The sequence below is a fragment of the Sander lucioperca genome, chromosome 8 (genome assembly GCF_008315115.2).
Source record: "Sander lucioperca isolate FBNREF2018 chromosome 8, SLUC_FBN_1.2, whole genome shotgun sequence".
Classification (NCBI taxonomy): domain Eukaryota; kingdom Metazoa; phylum Chordata; class Actinopteri; order Perciformes; family Percidae; genus Sander; species Sander lucioperca.
In genome coordinates, this window is record NC_050180.1 from 14,126,481 (window position 1) to 14,146,937 (window position 20,457).

The 20,457-nt window shown below is 39.2% G+C and overlaps 1 protein-coding gene across 1 annotated transcript in view; it reads left to right on the forward strand.

Annotated features, from left to right (window-relative positions):
- The first annotated feature begins 435 nt into the window (after positions 1 to 435).
- Positions 436 to 20,457, forward strand: part of cps1 (carbamoyl-phosphate synthase 1, mitochondrial) — a 33,821-nt gene continuing 13,799 nt past the window's right edge. Inside the window, exons 1-21 of the mRNA XM_036004153.1 lie at positions 436 to 788; positions 1,940 to 2,049; positions 2,323 to 2,467; positions 3,778 to 3,867; positions 3,967 to 4,023; positions 4,118 to 4,210; positions 4,381 to 4,470; positions 7,156 to 7,284; positions 7,449 to 7,555; positions 9,233 to 9,374; positions 9,469 to 9,546; positions 12,254 to 12,352; positions 12,771 to 12,866; positions 13,418 to 13,607; positions 14,527 to 14,684; positions 14,825 to 14,953; positions 16,662 to 16,806; positions 17,578 to 17,788; positions 18,047 to 18,245; positions 18,331 to 18,507; positions 20,061 to 20,179. Of these exons, the coding sequence (XP_035860046.1) occupies positions 663 to 788; positions 1,940 to 2,049; positions 2,323 to 2,467; positions 3,778 to 3,867; positions 3,967 to 4,023; positions 4,118 to 4,210; positions 4,381 to 4,470; positions 7,156 to 7,284; positions 7,449 to 7,555; positions 9,233 to 9,374; positions 9,469 to 9,546; positions 12,254 to 12,352; positions 12,771 to 12,866; positions 13,418 to 13,607; positions 14,527 to 14,684; positions 14,825 to 14,953; positions 16,662 to 16,806; positions 17,578 to 17,788; positions 18,047 to 18,245; positions 18,331 to 18,507; positions 20,061 to 20,179 (2,690 nt within the window). The 5' untranslated portion in view covers positions 436 to 662. The remainder of the gene's footprint in view (positions 789 to 1,939; positions 2,050 to 2,322; positions 2,468 to 3,777; positions 3,868 to 3,966; positions 4,024 to 4,117; positions 4,211 to 4,380; positions 4,471 to 7,155; positions 7,285 to 7,448; positions 7,556 to 9,232; positions 9,375 to 9,468; positions 9,547 to 12,253; positions 12,353 to 12,770; positions 12,867 to 13,417; positions 13,608 to 14,526; positions 14,685 to 14,824; positions 14,954 to 16,661; positions 16,807 to 17,577; positions 17,789 to 18,046; positions 18,246 to 18,330; positions 18,508 to 20,060; positions 20,180 to 20,457) is intronic.

Here is a 20,457-nt window from a genome sequence, read left to right on the forward strand (position 1 = left end):
CGTAGCACTTTTTTTCTTTTATAGCATCACTGTAGAAACAGAATGAAAAAAAAAATAAAGGAGAATGTGAACATTTTCTTCAAAAAGGCTATTTGAAGTTTCAAGTTAGCCTTTATTAATGGTGGCATTGCTCAAACTAAACGCAAAAACACGTAGGCTAACTAAACAAAATATGGTTAACTAATAAACAAGTAGGTCTACTATAATAGATATATAACAGTTTGAGAGGTTAACATCTGGTACATCAGAAGGAGTTTAACGTGTTTGGCCTGCAGAACACTTTATTCTTCTCAACTACTATCATGCGTGTTTCGGTATTTTAAAACACGTGAATCCCAGGTTGATCTTTCTCGTTTGACAAAAAGTAGGCGTTTTAACTAGAGACCAATCTAAACGCTGTGCGCTTAATGCGTTGAGAAAAACAACCTAACGACGGCCAATCCCGATCAATTTTTCAAGCTCTCAGTTGGACTGTGTGTAATGACACGAGGAGCAGCAGCCCAAAAACTCATCCATTCCACTGTCCTCTAAAAGAACATTTACACGCAAGACGCAATTGTGCAATTTGCAGGACAGTGTAAATACTGAATCTTTTTTTTTTATATAGGGAAACTTTTCATTCACGTCTGTGCTACTTTACTTAAAGAGTTATTTAGGCTAATATGACAAAAATCCTGCTAGCTCACAGCGTTGTTAAATCTCTGAGACAAGGATGTGTGGCTGGCAGAAGAGTAGGAAACACGTCGGCATGGCTGAGATTTCAAACTACGAAACTGTTTAGTTTGAAGGTAAGAGAACGCATGTATGAAAACTCTTGTTGTCAGTTGTAAATGCACGAAACTTTTGGAAACTTTTAATCAGTGCTGTCAATGGAGCGCTAGCGAAGGCCGAATCCTGTAGGAAAATCCATAAAGTCTGCGATGCTTTGCCTTTACACACATGTACACATATTTTAAAAGTTGTTACAGCCTTTTTGCAAAAACAGCAGGAGCTACTCTTATATTCGGCATAGATCCAGCACAACAAGAAGTTCTCATTTTAACACAATTCAAACTTATGCTAGTTGACCATTTACGACAGTTAACTCTAACGCTCGTTCATTAGAAATTACGTTACAGCATGGTGGGCGGCAGGTAGTAGCATAAAGCTGAACAAAGTTGGAACCGTATTGAATTAAGTTCTGTCCGGTGGACTGCCATTACGCCGAATTGACTGGTGGCACATTGTGATTCAATAAAACATAGTAAGTTTCTTGTCTCACGCAAGTGGTTGTGCCATTAAGAAAGACTGTAGTAAATTCTCTGATTTTGAATGCAGTTTGGGGTGGTGGCAGTTAAGTGAAACTTAATTTGTATCAACTCACAGAAAAGAAAAAGACAAATAATGTTGCACTGTTGAGAGGTGATGATATTTCCAGACTGCTGTCTCAGATAATATGTAGCATGCCGATGCTGGACGCTGTGCATCTTGTGTGTTAATAACATGGAGAATTGCATCATGTTTGAGGTGCGCTCTGATTGCAACAACTGATTTTCTCTTCACCTCACTTCCACAGAATATAACTGTATATAGCAATATGTCAGCATTGTATCTATCTGTGATGTATTTGAGGATATTAGTCTTTAGTAAGAGAGAAAAAATGTTCTAATTAATCAAGGCTCTTGTGATGGACACACACACACACACACACACACACACACACACACACACACACACACACAGAACAGATTTGTCTGTCTCAGCATTCATAGCACAATTCACATTGTCCTGCAGTTTCAGCATGAAGTCCGTTGCCATCACTCCTGAACATTAAAAGTCTACAACACATTTGTTTCAAACTTTTGCCTTTGGTCTTTCCAAACTTGCTTCATATAAAGGGAATGCATTATTATTGGGTGAGATTTATCTTGTCATCTGCTTGCTCTCTTTTAACTCCCAGGCCCAGACGGCCCACCTGGTCTTGGAGGATGGTACCAGAATGAAAGGATTTTCCTTTGGGCATGATGCCTCTGTAGCTGGAGAACTCGTCTTCAATACTGGCCTGGTGGGGTAAGGAGACATGCTGACATAAGTCAAACCACATTAGATTTAAGACAGAATTGTTCACTTGAACAAGTCAGATACTAAATACTAAAATATCAACCTTGCTTTGAGCTTGACAATCTTGCATCTTAAGTGTATTAATTTTACGTTTTCACAAAATAAATTCCCAAGACAAAGTTACACTGCATTTTCTCACCTTGTAGAGAACCATGAGTGGATGACATGACTATGTGCTTCATCATTACTACATGACAATATCCTGCTGTTTCCCTGCTTTAGGTATCCTGAAGCCCTGACTGATCCCAGCTACAGAGGTCAGATCCTTAGCCTGACCTACCCTATTGTGGGAAACTACGGGGTACCCAACAGCCAGGAGCTGGACGAGCTGGGCCTTAGAAAACATTTGGAGTCAGAGCGTATCCAGGTAGGAAACTCAGCGATGGTTTGGGGTGTCAGGTTTTGTTGAGGCCTCAGCACTGCAATTTATTTATTACAACTTCCGTCTTTGATCCTGTCTGTCAGTCGATCAATGCTCAACCTTGGTCCAGACTGAAATATCTCAAGAATTGAAATTAATTGCCATGACATTTTTAGACATTCATGATCCCCAGAGGAGGAATCCCACTGACTTTTGTGATGCCCTTTTTATCTAGTGGCACCATGAGGTTGACATTTGTGGTTTTAGGTGAAATATGTCAAACTAGATTGCCATGAAATGTACATGAATGGTACAGACATTCATATCCACCTGAGGATGAATTATAATCACTTTGATGACTCCTTAGCTTTTCAACAGTAAGTTAACTTTTTGGTTTGTGTAATACTTTGATTTATGAGTAAAACACGACTCTATTTTTAGTACTAATTAGAAATTGTTACAGTAGCTTGCTAACACCCTAAACTAAGATTGTTTACATGATAAATAGCATTGCTATTGTTGGCATGTTAGCATGCTGACATTTAGCTCAAAGCACCGCTAAGTACAGCCTCACAGAGGCACACCAGCATGGCTGTAGACTCTTTGTCTTGTTATGATCGATTTTGCAGGCAAACATGCTAAAACTTCGCTGGTTTCAGTTTTTCAGTTATAAATATTTGCTTGTTTTCTTAAGAGATATATTCCAAATACAGACGTGGACTAGCATTATATAGTGGATGCACACATGGTTCTGTTTATACTTAACTGGGTGTCTGCATACAATGATGTGTTCACAACTGTTTAACGGTGCAAACTGAACGCTCACCATCACAGCCATGTGGATGCAGAGAGTATAAATTAGATCTTAGTTTCATATACTACTAAACTTAATACCTTTGGGTTTTTGACAACAAAATGTGATCTGATTGTAGTTTAAACAATTAAAATAATTTTAATAATATCAAATAATTGTCAGATTAATCGGTTACGATTGTTACTTGTAGTCCTACACATAACAACGGTGCAGTATTACCACACATTTATGCGGTATTGACATTTTGTGATGTAAGAACAGGTTTCTCTGTGCTTATTCTCCCATGCTCGGGATATTCTGGCATGCCCTGATGCCCACACACATTTTAGGATTTTGTATTTTGTGGCAGCTCTTGACACAATAAACATGTTAGGGGTGTGAGCTACAGTAGCATAACACAAAGCTTTATTCTGAGCCTATGCAGTTGATAGACTGAGGGACTTAGGGACGTTTTAAGTTTGACCTTGTTTTTAAGGTTGGTTTGGTGCTTTTGTATTTCTAGGTATCTGGTCTTCTTGTTCAAGACTACAGTCACGAGTACAGCCACTGGAACTCTGTCAAGTCTTTGGGGCAATGGCTACAAGAAGAGAAGGTTTGGATTCAAATGACCAAATATCTGGTGTAATCTCAGAGAGGAGAGTAGGAGTCCGCTGCTGGTGAATTTACAAATATTACTTTCCCTCTTTTAAAGGTTCCTGCACTGTTTGGAATAGACACCAGAATGCTGACCAAGATCATCAGAGACAAGGTACTGTAAATGCAAAGGTCTGAAGAACTTCTACATCTTTTTTTATAAATGGATTGGTTGATGGACTGTTAGTTTGCTTGTGATTTCTCCTCAGGGCACAGCTTTGGGGAAGATTGAATTTGATGGGCAGCCTGTTGAGATATCTGACCCTAACCAGAGAAACTTGGTAGCAGAGGTCTCAACCAAGGTAACAGCTGCTAACTATTATATTGAACATCCCAAAGCAGTTGTTCTTTCCATTACACCAGATAGTCCTGGTACAATAGACCAAAGTCTCAGATCATAGATATGTCTACAAATGGTGTTGATTAGCGCTAACCTCTCTTCTCTCTCTTTCTGTGTCCTCCCACTCACTAGGAAACCAAAGTTTTTGGAAAAGGAAACCCAATAAAAGTGGTGGCTGTTGATTGTGGTATTAAACATAACATAATTCGCCTACTGGTTAAGGTGAGAAAGAATATAAGAGGGATTGAAAAAAACATTTGTTATTGAGTGTGCATCCTCATTAGTTTACACACTTAGAAATTATGTGTTTATGATGTAGCCCAAAATGACCATTTCTGCACAAATATAGAAAATAAGTCAACTCTAAACACTCGTTCACATTTCTGCAATCTGATCTTGAAAATATGAGGTGGTAATGTTAGATCTAACAAGCTACAGGAAAAAAATCCTGTAGTGTCCGTATGTTTCATCAAGTAGTGGGATAGTGGGCTTTTCTTTTGTTTATGCATCATTTAATGGTTTGTTGTTATGTATAGTGTTACTATTAGCTTGTAGTAACAGTTGGAACATTCATTAAGACATAGGTTTATTTGGTGGCATTTACAATAACACATCTGCTGAATCTGCTTTTACATAAATTAAGGTTTGTGCACTGATGTCGCAGTGTTTAAAAATCAAGCAGTCTTCATAGAGAAACTCTTTTTATTTACTGCATACCCTTTTATTCACTGCGGGAGTTTTCCTTGTTGGTTGGGGTTTACATCCCACCTCAGGCCTGTGTTATTGAGGCGCTACAAGACCTGGCTGACCAGATGACTAACGTGGAGAGAAAACATCCAGACTCCCCGCTTATTGTTCTTGGAGACTTAACCAGAGCAAACTTTAGCAAAGAACTTCCAAAATACAGACAGCACATTAAGTGTCCCTCCAGGGACAATAACACATTGGACCGCTGCTACACAACAACGATGCCTATCGCTCTGTCTCCTGTGTGGCATGGGACTCTCTCTGATTACTGTCTGGTTTATCTTCTCCCAGCCTATAGGCAGAAACTAAAATCAGCTAAGCCTGTGGTCAAGATTGTGAGGAGATGGGCCAATGAAGCAAAGTTGGAGTTTCAGGCCTGCTTTGACTGCATTGATTAGAGTTGTTTTTGGGGGCGGCAGCTACCATTCTGGATGAACTAACTAACACTGTGACATCTTGCATTAGTTTTTGTGAAGACGTGTGTGCCGACTAAAATCGTCTGCACATACAGCAACAATAAGCTCTGGTTTTCAACAAAACTCACACAGCTTTGTCAGGCCAAGGAGGAGGCCTACAGAAGTGAGGACAGACTACAACCAGACCAGAAACACACTGACGAGAGATTAAAGTAGCAAAGAGAAGTTACTCTGAAAAGCTGGTAAACAAGTTCCAGGAGATCATCCCCCCACACTTTATATAGACCTATCAACTGGCCGATGACCTGAATGGGTTTTACTGAATGGGTTTGAGCTTACATTGACACCCCTCACCCGCTCTGACATCAAATAGCCATCTGCACTCCCTGCCATCCCCCCCCCCATCTGCGCTCAGGAAAGAGGATGTGCGTCAGCTCTTTTAGAGGCAGCCGATCACCAAGGCACCTGGCCCAGATGGTGTGTCTCCCTCCTGTCTAAAGGCTGATTTATGCTTCTGCGTTAAATCAGCACCGTGGGTACATACGTAGATACGTGGCGATACCAACCCTACGCCAGACTCTACTGCGTAGCCTGATGTGCATCTCTCAAAAAATTCTCTCACTCAGCCTTGACTTGGTAGCGTTGCATTCATTTCTGGGTTCTCCTTCTCCATAAACAACATGAAATCAAGGAGAGGGTTAATTTTTCCTGCTACGGATTTCCGATCATGGTCAGAAAGCACAGAGGAGACACTTTGTTTCTCCCTCTATGCCTCTCTAGAGTCTTCGCTCCGAAGCTAATCATAGTCACTCTCTCACCCGCTCTACCACACGCAGACATGCCGGCCCTGCTATTCTCTTAAAGAAATTGACGCACACACCAACGCGCAAGTATAAACTTCAGGCCACTTACATAGGCTATTGAGAAAGCTGTGCGTGGAGCCTCCGCAGAACTATAAATCAGCCTTAAGGCTACATCTACGCTACTACATTTTTGTTTAAAAATGAATATATTTTGCTATATTTATCCCTTGCGTCCACACTACTACATGTGAAAACATTTACAGGGTACCACTGCGTTACCGAGCCCCAAAAACAGACATTTGGAAACACTTGTGACCCTGTTTTAGCTTAAAAACTTCGGACATCAAACAATCCACCATCATCCTGGTCCCCAAATAATCCACCATCACAGGATTAAATGACTACAGGCCTGTCGCCCTGATGTCTGTGGTAATGAAATCCTTCACCTGTTATATTAACAATGCTTTATTTATTTCGGCACCATTTGCACTTTTGCATTGCCCTATTGTATTACTGTTTACAATCCTCATAGAGCTATTTGTTTACATGTACGTACCGTATGCATATGCAGGTGTATACATATATATACATATTTTCTGTATGCAAACTTATATCAGTACATTGTACATGGTTATGTTTACCTTGTTCAGCTTCGTTGTCCTTGTTTGTGTGTATTTCTGTGTATGTACTTTGAGAGCAACAAAAAGCCAGAGTCAAATTCCCTGTATGTGTTCACACTGACTTGGCCATTAAAGCTGGTTCTGATTCTGACATGTAACAGCTATGTTTACAACTAGAAGGATGAATTCTGGACTGGTGTCAAATTTGTATAGAACTATTAAGTTATTTTGGGTGACTTCACATTAAGATGGTCATTAAGCAATAGCAATACCATAACATTACACAATGGCTTTACATGCTCTATATCCTTCTATGTGCAGAAGGGTGCAGAGGTCCACCTCGTACCGTGGGATCAGGACTTGCAGAGTCTAGACTATGACGGGCTTTTCATATCCAATGGACCAGGAGATCCGTCTTTGGCCAAGACACTCATCAACAATGTCGGCAAGGTAGGACATGGTGCTGTTTAAGTATTTTGAAACTTGTGCAACATTTGGTGTTTAACTACAAAGAGTAGTAGTTATTTACAGTGCAAATGCAGTTTTTAATGACATTATCATGCGCTACAGTGGTACCTTTTTAATAAATATTATTTGTGTTTTGTCCTGTAAAGGTGCTGGAGAGTGATCATCCCAAGCCAGTGTTTGGGATCTGTATGGGCAACCAGATCACTGCTCTGGCTGCAGGAGCTCAGTCATATAAGCTACCTATGGGCAACAGGTGAACTCTTTCATAGCTCAGCATAAGTTAGGCACAATATGCACACTCCTAAAGATTCAAATGTGCCCTGTGAAGCTTTCTTGTAAACAGACAAAAGTTATGTTTACATTTAGTGTTACTCATGAGAATGCATTGTGTGTATGTCACGATTGAAGACTGGAGAGGAGGCTTTTAAAGTGCAAAACATACTCAAACAAAATACAAAAAATAATTCAAACTACACAATGACACAAAACAGTATTAATTTTGGGAACAGGGCCTAGTGAAAATGGAGAAAGGCAGCCTTTTCACATTTCCCCCTCCCTCGGAAGCAGTCGGCCACCACATTGGAGCTCCCTGGCCGATACTGAACACTGAACCTGTAGGGTTGCATCTCTAGCACCCATCTGGAGATCCGGTTGTTTGAGTCTCTCATCTTGTAGACCCATTGCAGACTCTACTTTAACGTAGCAAAATTCCTTGAGTAACTTTTGGTCAGGTCGATCTGATGATGCTACGTACCAGTTTTCGTGCTGATCCGTCGCACGGCCTAGGACGAGTTCGAAAAAGTTGGTTTTGCGCATTGGGCAATATTGCGAAAACAATTTTAAGCAAAAATGGGCGTGGCCTATATCATGTGATTTAGCTTGATTCAAGGAACACGTGGATGTAAGGATTTCTAATGTGCGATGTGTAATGTGGGAGTTAAAGGCAAAAAAACATTATAGCGCCACCTAGTGGTCCACATGTGTAATTTTTGGTAGGTGTGGTCCATGACTCATTGTCTATCTACCCTGTAAATTTAAAGTTGTTCACAAGTGGTGAATCTAGACTTGGGTCCCATAGGCCACGCCCACTTTGACCCCTCAGTACCCCACTCTAGAGATGGAGTCACCGTAGATGGCACCCATCAAATTTTGTAAAAATCGGATGAGCCGTTCATGAGATATAAACTTTTTTGTAATTGTAGCGCCCCCTAGTGACCAATTTTCATAAAAAGCGAAGGAGTCCTCCAGTGGATCATGTCAAACAAGAATCTAAAGTTTGGCGTTGATATCATTTATTTTGGCTGAGATATGGCAAAGTTGGTGTTTTCATAGTTAGCTACACAAATTTGTTCGTGCGTAATATGCGCAATTTTTATCCTATAAAAATTCTTTTTAGTAACTTTTTGTCAGGTCCGTCTGGAGATGCTACGGTCCAAATTTCGTGCAGATCGGTCGCACGGTCTAGGAGGAGTTCGAAAAAGTAGGTTTTTGATAAGTTGCGATATTTCACGCATAAAAGTCTAGGCGGAAATGGGCGTGGCCTATATCACGTGATTCAGTTGGATCCAGGGAACACGTGGATATATGGATTTTAAATGTCAGGTGTACGGTGTGGGAGTTGTAGGGTCAAACGCGTTTTTTCTGCTATAGCGCCACCTAGTGGTGGAAGTGGGTCAATTTTTGTGCCTGAGGTCCTTGCGGAGTTTGGGACCAGTCCTGAAAACGGCAACCCCCCACCATGTACGGTTTAAGCTGTAGTCGGAGTTTTAGGCGGAGAAGAAGAATAATAATAAAAACCTTTAGAAAAACAATAGGGTTCTACAGCCCTGCTGTATGAACGGCATAGCTTTGCTATTGCCCGTTCTTACAGACTCGGGCTTGGACCCCTAAAAACAACAACTTTATTTTCTGCATGTCTGTGGTTCACCAGAGGCCAGAACCAGCCGGTGCTGAATGTGATGACGGGCCAGGCCTTCATTACGGCGCAGAACCATGGCTACGGCATAGACAGCCAGTCCTTGCCCCCAGGGTGGAGCCCGCTTTTCATCAACGCCAATGATGGCACAAATGAGGTTGATTTCACCCATGGAATTCATGGAACTTTTGATATTTTTTTTCCTAATAGGTTTTGGATCAAGCAAATAAGTAACTCTTCATATTTTCCAGGGCATCATGCACAACACGAAGCCTGTATTTACGGCCCAGTTTCACCCGGAGGCTAAAGGCGGTCCCACCGACACAGAGGTAATTAAAAACTTTGATAGTGTTGCATAAAATACCTGAATGCTATACTAAAGTCAAGGTATCTTCACAGGATGCTACTTAAGTAAAAGTCTTCCATTAAACTATTTAAATGTACGCAGCAGCAATGAGGTGGCTAGGGAAAGTCGTTGTTTATATGTATATTGTATGGAATGTAAACCAGACATAGTGGTAAAAACAAAAGAATATATAAGCAGGTACAACATCACTGGCAATGAAGGTGTGACCATCTGTGGTGCCTGATGTTTGACTGCAACAGAGCCACAGGTGCATGTCCCTTTCCCTACAATAAAGCATTGATGATTTTGTGCTTCAGTTCTTGTCTCCCACATGACAGGCAAGGACTGTAGTTCAAGGGTCAAACAATGTTGTAACCTCCTGTCATATTAAGGAAGAATAATAAGACCTGTTTCCTCTATCAGAACACGCAGTTGACAGCTCTGCTGGAGAATTCTTGCCTTTCTCTTGGGTTTGACTTTCAGGGGCAAAAGAATCAAAAAATCTTGCACTGTGCCCATGACAAATATTGCGTGTCTTTGCCTGTCAGGAAGGGTATCACTTCTTTTACTTTACCTATGCATATTAGGGCGGCTAAATATATAGTTTTTTATTTTTATTTTTTTTCGTAATCGCGATATCAACTGCCACAATAAACACATTGTGTAAGACTGCGATATATCGCGAAAGAAACGTAGAGATTTTTTGTGTTAGTTAAAAGAAATATCAGTAAAAAAACTGCACTTTAAAATGTAACATTCAGCCTTTTACATTCAATTCAATGTGCAATTTGTTCAATAAAAGAATGTTGGAAATTATTTTCTTTCATTTGTTTTAAATTCAGCAAGCAGTTTGTTGTATTTTAGCAAAATACTGAAAACAGCAGAAATGCAGAACTAAGTACAGTTTAATATCTATTTATTGCAAGTGATATCGTTATCGCAATATGCAACAATGTTATCGCATATTGCCCATTTCTTTCATATCGTGCAGTCCTAATGCATCTCTTTCTCTCTCTCTCTCTCTCTCTCTCTCTCTCTCTCTCTCTCTCTCTCTCTCTTTCTCTCGATAGATAGATAGATAGATCGATATACAGTGCTGCTCATAAGTATTCATACCCATGCTAAAGTTGACTAAAAAGAGGAATAAAAAAATCATCTTTTGGAAATTGATCTTAATGCCTTAATTAAAAAAATGAGGAAAAATCCGACCTTTTAAGGACACCATTTTTTGTGAATGAATAATGTATTGTAAATAAATAAATGTTCTCCCTTAAAATACAGGGGCCATAATTATACATACCCCTATGTTAAATTCCCATAGAGGAAGGCAGATTTTTATTTGTAAAGGCCAGTTATTTCATGGATCCAGGATACTATGCATCCTGATAAAGTTCCCTTGGCCTTTGGAATTAAAATAGCCCCACATCATCACATAGCCTTCACCATACCTAGAGATTGGCATGGTTTTATTTCAGTTAGCCTAATAGCTAACTGATAAGATCCATATCAATGCAAATCAAACCAGCTATTAGGCTAACTGAAATAAAACCATGCCAATCTCTAGGTATGGTGAAGGGTATGTGATGATGTGGGGCTACTTTAGTATCCTGGATCCATTAAGTAACTGGCCTTTAAAAATAAACATCTGCCTGCCTCTATGGGAATTTAACATAGGGGTATGTATAATTATGGCCCCTGTATTTTAAGGAAGAACATTTATTTATTTACAATACATTATTCATTCACAAAAAAATTGGTGTCTTTAAAAGGTTGGATTTTTCCTCATTTTTTTAATTAAGGCATTAAGATCAATTTCCAAAAGATGATTTTTTTTATTCCTCTTTTTAGTCAACTTTAGCATGGGTATGAATACTTATGAGCAGCACTGTATATATAAAAAAACTTGCATCTACTTTTCTAAAAGTGAAACCTTAACTTAAAGTTGGCTCTTTAAAAAAAAAGAAAAGGTGCTTTATATGCACCTTGTGGCCAGTCCCAGTATATTTAGGTATAAAATATGTGGTAATTGAGAATTTTATATACAGGAGTGAAACCTTACTTTTAATTTAACTTAATTAAATATGTTCCTGGGGTGAGTTCTAGCTTACTCAGTGGAGTGTGCCAACCCATGTAGACTGAGTTCTTTGCAGCGACCCAGGTTCGAATCTGACCTGCGGCCCTTTGCTGCGTGTCATCCTCTCTCTCCCCTTTCCTCTCGGTCTGTTCTATCTAATAAAGAACCTCCCCCCCCAAAAAAAAAGTAAATAAATAAATCTCGAAATATGTTCCTAATTATAACTATTCAAGTAATGTATAAATAACAAAAAAGTACAAACAATATGTATTTTTGTTTCTTTATATTAATTCTAAATGATGAACTTAATAAGATATTGATTATATTGTGTGGTTTGTCTGTACATTTAAATGAACAGATTTCAGAATTATTGTAGGACAAAAGCAGTCTTATCCGAAAGTTTCCTAAAAGTTTCAGAGTTTTTGCTCTGGATTTCGTTGCATACCTAAAAACCTTGTACCCTTAGGCAGAGCTTGGTCTTTATATCAACCAGCAGGGTGTTTTGGCTACATAAATGAGTGGAAAACGTCAGTTCAATAACAGTATGAGGCTAACAAAAACTTGACACTTAGGCTCCTCGTAATACTATTATTGTCATTTTTATTTGTGTCTACAGTTTCTCTTTGATGCCTTTATGTCCCTGATCAAGAAAGGAAAAGATGCCAATATAGTTTCAGTGATGCCTAAGAAACCACAGATTCCTCCCAGAGCCCAGGTAAAGTATGTCACAAAGGTTTAGCAGGTTCATGTATGCCTTTATGAAAACAGCATGTGCTTTCAAAGTGTGTTCAGGACTAACTTTTGAGGGTGTAAATGGTTAACAGAGAATTTATCAAATAGGTCACTTAACAAGAAATATATATAACATATTTTATAGGTTGGGAAGCAGACTGCATAACATCATTGTAATGATTTATAGTGGAAAAATGACATTTGAAAAAAACAGGAAGGAATACTTGAACTGAAGTGACTGAAATGCTGTTTATTAGTTACATGTCAAGGAGTTTGACATTAGGGTTACCATGTTTAAGACAATTCATGCATTTGCAAATGTAGCTCAGTGCTGTTGCCGTTAGTAACTGTATCACATGCTGTTAATGACTGCATGTGCCTGTCTATTTGTGTAAATGCAGGTGTCGAAGGTGCTCATACTGGGTTCTGGTGGTCTGTCTATCGGTCAGGCTGGAGAGTTTGACTACTCTGGATCACAGGCCATCAAGGCCATGAAGGTAGGAGATAACAAGTGTTAATCTGTTGCTAAAAAGTTCCCAAAAATGTTACTTTACTACTTACTTGTTTGAGTAACAATTGCTAAAAATGACAGTACCCGGCTGTTTTAGAAAATTAATGAATGAATAAATACATAAATAAATAAATATGCCCTATTAAATGCATTCTGAAATGAATAAATGAGACAATAAATATGTAAATAAATAAATATAAATGAATCAGTTTAGTTAAATAGGTTTTACTTTTGTTTATTTCAGCGGTTCAGTGTCACTGCTTACTAGGACACTTGAATAGAGCAGAGCCATCGTTAATGTTATTAATAACGCCTGTGCTTTATTTACTCTGACAAGACAAAATTTCTGCTGTGAAAGTCTATTGTCAAAAGATGTATTCTAACCAACAGAAATAAACATGTTCGGCTGAAAAACCACCGTAGTACATTTAGAATGAAAGACATGGATATTATAAACGTGACAATCAAGACTAATTATCATACCCTGGTTTTCTTTTTAAATAAATAATAATTAACCTTGTGGACATGTTGTTATAGGAGGAAAACCTGAAGACGGTGCTCATGAACCCAAATATAGCCTCGGTTCAGACCAATGAAGTGGGAACCAAGCAGGCCGATTCGGTCTACTTCCTGCCTGTCACGCCACAATTTGTAACTGAAGTCATCAAGACTGAGCGTCCAGATGGCATCCTGCTCTCCATGGGCGGACAGACTGCACTCAACTGCGGTGAGATGTGTGCAACTGTTTGAGTCAATGTCCTGTGGAGTTCTGTGCAAGGCACTTGGACTGACAATAGTGGCATATGCAATGCTCAGTGAGACATTTTCCACTTTTCGACCAACTTGAGTGTCTAGATGAGTTTTTTTAATTTTATTTTTTTTTAGATTTCCTGTATGTTTAAAGGGGAACTATTATATAGCATTTTCAGGTTCATACGTGTATTTTGTGTTTGTACTAGAACATGTTTACATGCTTTAATATTCAAAAAACACTTTCTCATACTGCCCTTGGCTGCTGCACCTATATTCACCCTCTGTATGAGACGCTCGGCTGGAGTGCCTGTCTCTTTAAGCCCCCCTCCCGAAAAAGCCCAGTCTGCTCTGATTGGCCAGCGTGTTTCCTGGTATCTCTGCTGCGCTCCAGTTTTGTTTAACTACTAGCAGCTGGAGCTACTAGTTAGCAAATAAAGGCTTCTGAACCAAATACTACCCAATCGGACATGTTTCAGCAGTAATGCGACCCGAAATTGGGGAGAACTTAACACATTAATAGAGCATAGCAGCACTTTCTACCATCAAAAATTGCAGATAAAGGCTTGTAAACCAAATACTACATAACAGAAAATGTATTAGGAGTAATGTGACCTGGAATTGGGGAGAATTTAACAAAATTGGCGGTCAAGATGACATATTTTCCTGCCGTTAGCATGTAGCTACACGCGACAATATTAACATCGTAGTAGCTTAAAAAGAGTTGCGTAATACTTAGCCGAGAGTGGAAAAAAACGTTGTAACTGGAGCTTTAAGAGCGTTTAACGTTAAAAAATCCAACATTATAACATTGTAGATATGACAGGAAATATGGAAAAACATAATATGTCCACTTTAACCATGCATCTGTGTGGATTGGAATGTGTGGTGTTCAGGAGTTGAATTATTCCAGAGTGGTGTCCTGGAGCAGTACGGGGTAAAGGTCCTGGGAACCCCAGTTGAATCCATCATGGCCACAGAGGACAGACAGCTTTTTGCTGACAAACTGAATGAGATCAATGAGAAGATTGCACCCAGTTTCGCTGTGAAGTCGGTAAGGATCCAATAACAAGAAGGAATATCTTCCTCTTTCTGTACATTTTGTAAGACAAATGGTGTATACAGTGTAGATAAATTCTGTATTTAAGTATTGAGCAGGGAAAATGCAGTATAATATTTGTGTGTATCTTTGAGGTATCTGATGCCTTGAAAGCTGCAGAGCAGATTGGCTACCCTGTGATGTTGCGATCTGCCTATGCCCTTGGAGGACTGGGGTCTGGTCTGTGTGCCAACAAAGAAAAGCTGGAGGAAACTGCACACAAGGTCAGAATAAACAGTGCAGTGTAGGGATGGTGGAGGCAAAATTATTTGTTTTTCTGTGTAATTTCTTCTCTTTACATATGATTGATTGTGCAGATCAAATCAGCAATTGAAGCATTCTACTCAGACTGTTACTGACAAACTTTCTTAGTTTCATACTTTTACCCGTGTTTACAACATTAACCGGCACAAAGATAAAAGCTTTAAAATTGTTTAGATATGTTTCTTTGGTGCTGTGCCAAGAAGGGAATAGCTTGCTGTTGCTTAGCAACATTCTTTTTGTGCTTGTCTGGTATCCAGCACTATGTCTGACAGCTGAATTGGTTATAATCTGTGATCACAGGCTGCAAAATGAACAGTGTGTGCGCCAGACTTTTTTAGATTGGTGCATAATGTTTTATGCCATTCTGTATGTCCTGCTTTCCTCGTCTTGCATTTAGAATTATTTATTTTTTGTTTCACTTGGAAGTTTCAATGGCAAATGTTTCTTTGCCAGTTATGCTCAGCGGATGTTGCACTTTTTAGTGCTAGGTACAGAGCAAATATCTAGTTCACAAGGTCTTTGTCTAATCTTTGACAAAGATACAAAATGAAAACCCAAACCCAAGGTAAACCTTTGACCGGATGTCCTCAGCATAATCAAAAAGAGTATCATTTGTTCCTATCTATTGCATGTGTAACAGTACAAACTGTTAGTACATGTCCTTCTAACAGGTTAGCACATTTTGTTCCAAGCACTTCCAAGTTTCAACAAATGGAAAAGATATGTGTCGTTACCTACCTTCATGTTTTTATACCATTTGCACACATTTTTCTACATTGTACTGTAGGTAAAATTATATGAATTGTAGCTACAATCATGTATAACAAAACACAAAGCAAATTTATTTAAATTTATCTAGAAAGTAACTTTTTATGTTGTTTATGTTGTGCTTTAGAACTTACAAAATATATAGGGGAGTTGGCACAATAACACCCATAACACAATAACACTCATGCAATCCAATACAGTGCTAAAATAAATGCTACAGTATATGTAACTATGAGGTTGAGTTTTTAATGAGTCTGAGAGGTGTTTGTTCAACTTTGTGATCATTATTGAGGCTGTAATTCATGGTGTGTGGGTGTAGTAAATTGCATTATGTATGTTAAGTTTGTTAAAGTAATTTTTTTCTTAGTTGTTTGGACATTATGTACACAGCCATCTGTTTGACTGTGCACGTATAAAAAAAAAGTTACCTTCCTTTGATGACCCTTTGGGTTTACATTAAGGTTCATGGAGGAGTTATGCCACATACGGTATCCTTCACTGGAAAGAAAATAAGTAAAAAAAATATAATTCGGGCAATGTGTTTATTATGTTAAACCATTAGAGAAAATAGTTAATTAATGTACATAAACTTAGACAGTGGCTCAAGATCAGCCAATGAGGGGGGATGCGAGTGTTAACATGCAATGTTTACATTACATCCATATAGTTTTTATTGCAGTTTTTTAATGATTAAGCATGGGTAATAAGTAGATAGTAAGCAAGTGTGCAACATTACTGCCACTGATTGTTAACTTTCCAATTGTATTAGTTACATCGTCAAGCTATTGTATTGACTTGTATTGTGCAAGTCTTCATGTTATTGTGTTTACCAGGTGTGTAAAGGCTAATGCTGACATGCAGCACCTAAACTGATAATATTTTGTGCATATTGTACTGCAGGCTCTGGCTATGAGCAGTCAGATTCTGGTGGAAAAGTCTTTGATGGGCTGGAAGGAGGTGGAATATGAGGTGGTGAGAGACGTGGCTGACAACTGCGTCACCGTCTGCAACATGGAGAACTTCGACCCACTTGGCATTCACACAGGTACTAAAACATGCACGACATACTGATGTGTTCGTCTTCAGACTGCCATGCTATTGTAGTATTATTTTTTGTCCTCAAAAAACATTCTGCTTCAGGATGAGCACAACTTCTTTTTGCTCTTCTCAGTGTGAGCAAGTTGTTCACTCTGCACATGGCAAGACATAAGATGTTTCTGACAGCTGTTGTCCTTGTGTTATATCTTTGTCTTGTTACTGTAGTTCAAGAAAAGCATTGAGAGTCAATACTTGGGTTGAAAACTTTAGCCTTCTTGTTCACTTTAGTTCTCATAGCCAAAGTACTTGAACAGACTGAGACACTTGACATGTACATGTGCCCCAGAGCTTCTCCTGTATAGCAATAGATGAAAACTTTCCATACATTGTTTTTTAACAGATTCTAGTGCCAGTTGTCAAATTATTTTGTTATGCAGAAATTTGTCGCTAATTTCAAAAAAGTTAGTTACTATAGAGAATTCTAATTTAGACGATACAAGCTTTGATCTTTTGATAAATAAAGTGATGTACAGTATATTCTTAAATGTTCTAAAAAACAGTAAACTGCACAAACAAACATTTACAACAAAAAGTGGAGATGTACAGTATAGGGTTATACTGCTTTACATGGGATTTTTGCTGCTCCCTGTTTTAAATCCAAATGAGAAACAGGCTTTTGTTGCTTTATGTGATGTTTAATTTCATTAACCAAAACCAAGTTCAGAGACTGTTAATACTGTTTTAAAGCCTTTAAATCATTCCTCTTCTCCTTCTTCAGGTGACTCCATAGTGGTGGCACCAAGCCAGACATTGTCCAACGAGGAGTACCACATGCTCCGTGAGACGGCCATCAAAGTGGTTCGTCACCTTGGCATTATAGGTGAATGCAACATCCAGTATGCCCTACACCCGTCGTCCTTGGAGTACTGCATCATTGAGGTTAACGCTCGGCTCTCCAGAAGCTCCGCTCTGGCATCCAAAGCTACTGGGTGAGAGAATACATGTATACAAACAGAAGGCGCCCACTGCTGGAGGCTGGTACAACATGTTGGACAATATCAAAACATTAAACATAGTTACAGTAAACATCAAACATATATTTTCCGCTTTTCAGTAGGACAAAGGATAGGAGTCAATATCTCAGGATCAATACAGTGCTATGATCATGCTTATAATGTTTATTTGGTACAGAAACTTCAACCACTAGTTGATTTGGGTCTCCCTGTCCCTTGGTTCATGTCTCACAGGTATCCATTGGCTTTTGTTGCTGCTAAGCTGGCTTTGGGTATCCCCCTACCAGAGATCAAGAACGCTGTATCGGAGAAGACCACAGCCTGCTTTGAACCCAGTCTAGACTACATCGTCACTAAGATCCCCCGCTGGGACCTGGACCGCTTTCAGGGCATGTCCCATGAAATAGGCAGTGCCATGAAGAGTGTCGGAGAGGTGGGGGAGGATCCACGGATAAACACTCACTCATCACTCACACACCAATATTATTCTGTCATGCATCTCCCTCTTCTGGATTCAGGTGATGGCAGTTGGCCGGACCTTTGAAGAGAGTGTGCAGAAGGCCCTGAGGATGTGTCATCCATCAGTGGATGGCTTTGTGCCCCGGCTGCCACTCAAGAAAGCATGGGCCGACACCCAGGACCTGGAGCAGGAGCTGGCTGTGCCCTCCATTACCCGCATATTCTCCCTTGCCAAGGTACACTAATCTTTTATAGCGTAAATAATGAATGACACTGACTACAGTTTTCTCATTAAAATCACATTTGAAGTGAAATTATGGAAAAACATGAAATGCAGAGCAAAATGTATCCATGGCCTACCTGCATGCTTAGTCGTGAATACCTTATTGTGTGGAAAGGCTTGTTTTATTAAAATTTAGATTAATAACTTGAAAAACCAGGATTAACAATTAACAATTAAATAAGTGGTCAAAGTCAGTTCGATAATCAAACGTGGGGGAGGATGATTCCAAATCTGAAAGATATTTTTGCAAAATCTGCTTTTGTGCTTGCCCAATACAGTGCTGTTAGCCTTTTATTTCCCTCATAGAATCAGATGAAGGTGAAACAGCGCTTTCACAAGCACATCTAGATACAGGGTCAAGCTCCATCATTCAAGCACCGAGACGTTGCATGAACTATTGCAAGGTCAAAAACATCTACAGGTCCAGCAATTGAACATGCTTTTATCACCAGCTGAAAGAGGAGCAGAATGAGGTCACCTCAGTGTCAAAACCTCCAACTGTGTGAGCTTGGTGTCCCGACGGTGGAGATATATTTGTCCCCTTGAATATGGAGTGAGATCATTGGAAATGGCGACAGCATTAGGGATTAATGACCCACATCTTATCTCCAAGCAATCCAACACCAGCTATAATGCCTTAAGGTGGTCAGCACAGTCACTGTTACTCTCAGCTAACCTCTCTGTTGCCCTCCAGATTTTGAAACCTACATGTCTTAGGGCCAGACCATTTGTGACAATATTTCATTGTCATGGTAGGAAAAAAAATGAAGACAGCCAAGGCTATAATCCCTACCACCTACCCTCCTAAACAGTTATCTTAAGACATACACTGTAAGTAGTAAAGATAGAAGACACTAGAGGAAAATAAATTGGAAGTAATTCTCTGTTGCTGATATTTAAATTCTCAGGTTTTGCAGCTCAGGCATCATTAACACATTTAAAAATACCAAAACATTAGCATGGCCCTTAAACATTTGTTATATATGTTCAGCATATATATCTGTTTGCATCTGAATTTGCTTCTGAAATCACATAAGACACAGTAGTTATCACTTGCAGCTTGATTAAAAGCCCCTTATTTACAGGGCAAGGTAGGTTTCACTGCAAGTTTAAAGCAAAATCCTCCCACGCTAACCTGGAATGATTCCTCTCAGCTATCTAATATTAAAATGATAAAACATATTTACAAGCTGTTGTCAGGGCAGAACCTCTGTCATATAACAGGTTAATGACACAGACTGGCTTGATATCAGATTTTTCATAAAAGGCCAATATTGGCAAAGTAATATTTTTTTCCTGCTGCAATAGATTTTACCTGAAGGAGTCCTTGAAAAAGTAACGGATAAAAACATTATTTACAGTGACCGCTCTGATTGCCCGTTCCTGTGTACTGTGAAACCGATTGGATGTCAGCTCTCAGAATGCTCCCATAAGGGGCATGAATGCTGAATTTGATAATAAATGATAAATGTAATGCTGAGTATGTTTCATGTCTCAACCTTTAAGGCCCTCCACAGTGGTATGAGTGTTGATCAGATCCACCAGCTCACGTTCATAGACAAGTGGTTCCTCCACAAACTCAACAGGATAACACAGCTGGAACAGCACCTGGCAAACTACAACAGGTAACTTTTTGTTACTTTAATATTTCTGTTATGTGCTAGTCAATTTATGTGCTGTTGCATTAAGAATTTTTAGCCCGTGGTTTAATGGTAATAATATAAATAGTGTTGAACTTGTGACATCCTCAAGAACTAGAGTAAAAGTTGCATTTGTTATATGATATCTGTCTGACTCCTTCTCTTTGATGGTTGAAAGGATCTAGTCAAGTGGAACTATATTCTCCAAAATACAGTACATCCATCCATCTGTCTATCCATCCATAAAGTTGCAGTCTTTATGC